This window comes from Gambusia affinis, linkage group LG19 (genome assembly GCF_019740435.1).
Source record: "Gambusia affinis linkage group LG19, SWU_Gaff_1.0, whole genome shotgun sequence".
Lineage (NCBI taxonomy): Eukaryota > Metazoa > Chordata > Actinopteri > Cyprinodontiformes > Poeciliidae > Gambusia > Gambusia affinis.
In genome coordinates, this window is record NC_057886.1 from 5,486,579 (window position 1) to 5,493,050 (window position 6,472).

Here is a 6,472-nt window from a genome sequence, read left to right on the forward strand (position 1 = left end):
ATATGCTGGTTTATTGAAATCGTGACATTTTTCTTTCAAAAAATGCAGATATGTAGTCTCATGACATCCCACACGTGCATCATCTTTAAAGTCCCCCCTGCAGGGCATGGCAGGCGTTTTAGTCGAGGCAAAATCCATAAAAATTATAAGATGTCATACTTGGCTCATATTCATGCAAATCTGACAGGTAGGATCATACGACACGCAAAGCCAAATATGTGATAAAAACTCACAACAGGTGCAGAGAGCCAGACTTACATAATATTGTTGCTCCTCTTCAATGTTTTAATACCGTCTCCTTTCCTTAAATCGAATTAGTAGAAGACGTATTAACAGCAGGAGTCGCTAAAGTTGACACACTGACCTGTTAGAAGACGGGCCACTTGACGTCATGTGTCTGTACAGCAACTTTTAAACATGCTTGTATTACTCAGGAGGTACGAAACAGAAGTAATTGAACTACTGTATGGACTCAAGTTTAAAAGTCTGTCATGTGCTTTACAAAGTTCCATAAGATTCATGGTAAATGTGCAAAAACAGGGGCCAGAATGCCATCAATTACAAAGATATGTAGGGGATTATCAAGAAACGCCAATGGTTTACAAGAACAAGTAAATCAAAACAGTCTTTATAAAAGTACCTCTAAGTTCAGCCTAGATGGTGATAAAGTGGCTTAGCCCTGGTCATGTCCTCCTTCAGAGTTCAGCACCAATGCTGACTGCTAGTCAGACCTCACTGGACCAGCGCAGGATATGATTAACCCCAATTCTGCTCCAGTTTACAGAGCGCAGATCAGCCCTGACACGTCATTACAGAATCCATGTGAAACAACAGTCAGAGCAAATAGATTTTTATAAAACGACCTGTAACTAATAGAGGCCAGCAAAGGTTTTCATAGCAGCTGTTAAACCTTCAAATCTCAATGTTTTTTATTGAGATTACACGTGAATAACTAACACAAAGCAATGGATAGTTGTGAAGTAGAAGGAAATTTATGCAACATTTCCTCGTTTTTCACAAGTAGAAATCTGAAAGTGTGTTGTGAGTTTGAATTTAGCTCTCCAGAGTCTCAGTCAAATCTTCTGCATATATCTCTACCTGCTTCTACCAAAGGAGAATAGATGTTCTTCCAGCTTTATCTGCTGCTAATTTCCATCTCTGATGAATTACAATATTAACTAGAGACTGAGATGTTTGCCCATTTTTCTTTGTAAAGCTGCTAAAGCGTAAGGAGGCCATCTTTGAACATCAGAGTAAAAGTCTAGACTGGTTCCTAGCTGGATTATGACAAACCCATTTTAGCATATGAAAATATGCTTTGAGCCAAGCTATCCTGTTGGGTGAATATTTGACCAAATCTAAAAATCTTCAATGTTTCCTGACAGAACATTGTGATCATGAGTTAATAAAGCCAAGACATAATCTTCTGACACCAAACTGTTGAGTTTTAACAGCACAAAATCAGAAATTACCTCTAAAAATTTTTATTTTTTTTTACTTGTTTAAAAAATGTATTTTAAAAAACAGTCAAGGAAGTATTCAGACATAGAATTTAATTAAACTAAACTAAATGAAAACTTACTGACTGAATTGTATTGATGTATCTAAATTCTTATGGCATCATTTTAGTGTTTTTACCATTTATTAAAAAGATTTATGATTATTACATAATTGTAAAAATGTTGAAAAATCAGACAGCTTCTTTTCCACTGAACATTAAGATCAGTTTTAAAGTCTTCTGCGGTCGATGTTATAAGCTGAATAAAAACGAATAAATAAGGGGTGTGCTCCGGAGGCCTTGAGTCCTCGACGCGGCCGTCACGGGTTCGATTCCCGGACCTGACGACACTTGCCGCATGTCTTGCCCCCTCTCCTGTCAGCCTACTGTTGAATAAGGGACACTAGAGCCCACAAAAAGACCCCTGGAGGGGAGAACAAAACAAAACAAAACAAAAAACAATATATAAATAATCGTGTCATCTGCATAACGGTTGACTTTCGTTTCCGTTACTCAGTGATGTAAGCATACAAATAGACAACAACGGAGCTAACACACCAAAATTCAAAGATGGTTCAGTTTCTAGGCATAAATGCAAGAAGTTTGACATCTTAAAATATTAAACCTCAACTCCAGTTTGGTTTTAATTTGAAACCTAACTGTTTAGGGCAGGCTTTCATAGACATGGGAAAATAATGCAGTCTAAATAAATCGTATTTTCCAGACGGTAGAACGCACCTCGCTATCAGCCGAATCTACAAAGTTTCTTTTAAAAAACTGGAAACGTACATGTATAAGCTGCTGGTATTTCCGCCGTTCTTGGTTTTCCACAAGGATGCAGCAGAGGGAGCGTCCTTAATAAATCTGCTGGATATATTAAGGACGTTGAGTTTACGTGCAGCGGCTATCGATCTGTATTGCCAGATCGATAGCCTTCAATTTAAAAGCTGCATCATATGAACGTCTTCGTGTTGTTTCCATGATGAGGGGGTATGAGTCTGAAAACATTTCTCCGTTGTACCAGCTGCTAGCATGTGCTTGTTCTAATTCAGGGGTCCCCAAACTCGGTCCTCGAGGGCCGGCCTCCTGCATGTTTTAGTTCTCTGCTTGGTTTAACCCACCTGAATCAGATGATGGCTCGTTAGAAGGCCTAAGAAGAACATTGACATGCTGAAAAGATTGTTGGTGCCACCAGGAAGAGAACTAAAAGCTGCTGGATGCCGGCCCTCGAGGACCGAGTTTGGTGACCCCTGCGCTAAATGAAAATCACCACTTTCTTCTTTGATTTCCAATTTTGACTAACAATGATTCACTTCCTGCTGAAGAGCCCCCTGGTGGTTGAAGAAAAATCCACAGAAAAGCTGCACATGGCTAAAAGCCGCATGGTTCAAAGTGTAGGAAAAAAGTAGAAAAAAGTAGTGCCTTATAGTCTGAAAAATACAGTAGTTTTTTTTTATTAATGAAAGTTTTTATCTTTACTGGTGTCGATTGTTTATCTAATGCTTTCATATTGAACATAAAGTTGATTTGCACATATGCTGTCCATGCAATCATCCAAGTTTGGGTGATTTTACAAAGAACAATCCCCGTCTCTAAAGCTTTAAGTGTTGTACCCGAAAAGACTTGCAGCAAATTAACTGCAATGACAATTAATTTGCTACAAATGCACACCACACTTTTCAGATCTACATTTCTAAACCCCATATTGTTTTTCTTGCACCTCTAGTTGGTCTGCCACTTAAAATTCCAATAATACAAGTAAAATACAGAAGTTTTTGATTGTAATGTGAAAAATATCCCATTGTCAAAGTGAGTTTATCTATGTAGCTCATAAAAAACAACATAATTTGACCAAAGCAGAATAATTAAACAGAATAAAGAATAACAATTAAAGAGGCAATTCACAAATAAAATAGATAAAATACCAGATCTATTGGGGGTTCATGTTCTCCTTCGGTCAAATGCCAAACATGTGGCAAAGTACAACGGTGCTGAAAACCATTAATGTTAACATGGGGTGCACTTATCAGTTTTGGTAAAACACCTAGAAATGTCTAACAAGTTCTAAATCTCAGAATCGGATCACATCAGTCAATAACTGTTTCAAATCAAAACATTTAAATGTTTATCCAAGGACAAGACTTACAGAGCTACTTTTTTTTTTTTTTTCCTTTAGCTTCCTATTGAATTTTGTTTAAATTTAATCCTACTTTTCTCTGCCTGGGGTCCCACAATAAAACCCACAGCCCAGCGCCTCACATGTGTGAGCAGCGGCTCACATGGACGAGGAACATGAGCGCTTGATTGTCTCCTCTCAGCAGCTCTAAAAGCAGGCGTGTCGGGGTTTAGAGGAGTAAGCCGGATAAAAATCTTTCCAGGTTGATCTCTGACATTGTTTTCCAAGCGGCCAGCATTTCTTCTCCATGCAGGAAGTTTCCGGGCAAAGCCATGGAAACAAGGGCAGAGAGGGGCGGGGGTAAAGAAGACGCTGGTTTGCTCGAGAAGTTTGGCTGACCTCTACCAGTGACCATGTGACTGGTAAGCAGAGGATGTGGGGATTAGGGCTGGAGGTATAAAAGCACAAAGCAGGCAATGTGTCTCAAAGTCGAGGAGAAAAACGGTGACCAGAGGCTCCACGGGACACCAGCAACAACAGGTAGGAGCACACTGGACTGATGCTAGCTTTGTTTCCCAGACCGATGAAAATTTAGAAATGAAAATGTCACAAAATTAACAAAATAGTTGGGAGGAAAAGGCGATGGCAAAACTTTAAACCAAGGAGACAGAACTAGGTTTACGTTGTGTTTTTTTTTTTAACATTGGCTGCTTGAAAAATCTTTAAAGTTTTAAACTAGAGAACTGAAAAAGGAAGCTGCGTTTGGACTTTAAGGGGCTCAAAGTGAAGCAGATTGATTTGAGAAGCAGCAGATGGCTGATGGTTTGTCCCCACATCACTGAGCCTCCTTAATGAGATCTCTGCAGTATTCTGACGGAGGTTCTCCACCGCTATTTACTGAAGCAGGGGATGCTTCTGTTTGAGTTAAATAACAAAATGAAACAGAGGGGGTGGGGGTTTCACTCCCTAGAGTCTGCAGCAGAAAATATCTGAGGTTTTTTGTAGGTTCTAAGCATCAAACTTGATAAATAATGAAACGTCATACCAATGCCAAAGTTAGAAAACCAAAGCAGATTTAGAGTTCTGCAGGTTGGAAGTCGAGTTTAAAGAGCTAATAAGAAGGTTTGAGGTCAAGAATGTATGTTGCTTTCTGTTTTCACACTGAGAAGGACAATTAGTGGTCTGAGGATTGCAGTTGGATTAGAGCTAATCCATCAGGTTAGCCTAATTTGTAAAATCTGCCCTGATTGGCATTAAGAGTTTGATGAAAACAAGATTACAGCCGGGACAGCAGAAGCCAGAGGCTTAAAATATCTCCCCTTTGTCTTCCTCAGAAATGAACGCCAGTCCACCAGCAGGAAGCGCCCTGTCCCCCGGCGGAGCCGCGGGGCCCACTACTCCCAAAAAGGGCCCGCCCAAGTTCAAGCAGAGGCAGACTCGCACATTCAAGAGCAAGGCTCCCAAACCAGGCCAGAAGGGGTAAAAAAAATTATAATAATTTGTCTGTATTATTATTTTTTATTTATTTATCGGAAAAGACTCGAGAAATCAAATCTAACGGTTCACCTTACTTGCCTTCGGCAGCTTCGGCGACGACATCCCCGGCATGGAGGGTCTCGGCACCGACATCACAGTGGTGTGCCCATGGGAAGCCTTCGGCGACATGGAGCTCAGCGACTTGGCCAAATACGGCATCATCTAAGACTCCTGCCTTCCTCCACCTCTCCTCCGTCCGCCTCTCTCCACCCGGCCGCCTCTCCGTCTCGGCTCGGCAGGCCGCCATAAGGCTGCCGGCCAACCCCCTAACGCCCTCTCGTCTGACTACCTCATACGTTATTCCACTAAGTGGATATTATTATTTTTATATCATTATTAATATATGATACTGTTTACAGTATATCTACTTGACAAGAGAAGACGAGAAAAAACACCCAGGAACCTTTTCCCGTCCCAACAGCCACGTAGAGCAGGTTTCCTCTTCCGCCTCTCTTCTCTCCTCCTTCGGCCTTCCCGCGCGCTCCCTGCCCCTCCGTACCCACGGCAACGGATGCAAGCCAAACGCTAGCCCGACACTAACCTGTATTTAATGCTTCTAGCTGTCTGTTAAAATGTAAATAACGTCTCCTCGGCGTGAACCTTTTTACCTCCCTTTTGTACTTTCCTCCTCTTTTGTGTCGTATGGTGTGTGAATGCGTGGGTGTGGGTGTGTGTGTGTGTTTATTTTGCTCCATGTGACTGAGGTTACCTTCAGCACCAAGGAGAGTGTGCAAGATGCTGGAAGGGCTAAAGCTACAACGCACGATCATGGAGGATGAACTCCACCTCCCTTTCTTCCTGTCGCTGTCTGAACCCAGTTCCCTCTCAGATAAAATAAAGACAGAAGCTATATGGGTTTTTTTTTCTTCTGTGTTCAGAAAATGTACTGTGAACTGGTGTGTACTGATAGCTGCCAGTAAAGTGTATATTTTCAGCATTTGTGTCGGTCTCTGCTGTTTCTAAAGCTAATATACTGAAAACCTGGGTATTAAGTTTGTCAGACGTTCAATTGGTTTGGTGGTATGTTAAACTATAAATGTTGGCTTTTTCTTGGAATATAGTTACAATTGAGTCACTTCCCCTGCAAAAGGCTTTTAAGAGAGCAGATTTTAAATAACTATTTTGTTTATTAAGGGAAAAAAGCCATCTGAACTGACCAAGCCTTGTGTGAAACTGTATCTACTTGTGAAATCACAACTTAACTGTGGTTAACCACATTTTCGTTTGGTAAAATATTACTGGAAATACTCAGACATGATTTCTACCAGACCTCAAGAAACAAATAAGAATGAAAAACGATAACACAGCCTGTCTAATTACAC

General features: G+C 40.8%; 1 protein-coding gene across 1 annotated transcript; it reads left to right on the forward strand.

Annotated features, from left to right (window-relative positions):
- The first annotated feature begins 4,075 nt into the window (after positions 1–4,075).
- Positions 4,076–6,087, forward strand: LOC122822130 (retinal cone rhodopsin-sensitive cGMP 3',5'-cyclic phosphodiesterase subunit gamma-like). The gene is made up of 3 exons (XM_044100558.1): positions 4,076–4,154; positions 4,949–5,093; positions 5,199–6,087. Exons 1-3 carry the CDS (start codon positions 4,091–4,093, stop codon positions 5,314–5,316), a joined length of 327 nt encoding a protein of 108 aa, XP_043956493.1. The 5' UTR covers positions 4,076–4,090; the 3' UTR covers positions 5,317–6,087.
- Positions 6,088–6,472: the final 385 nt, after the last annotated feature.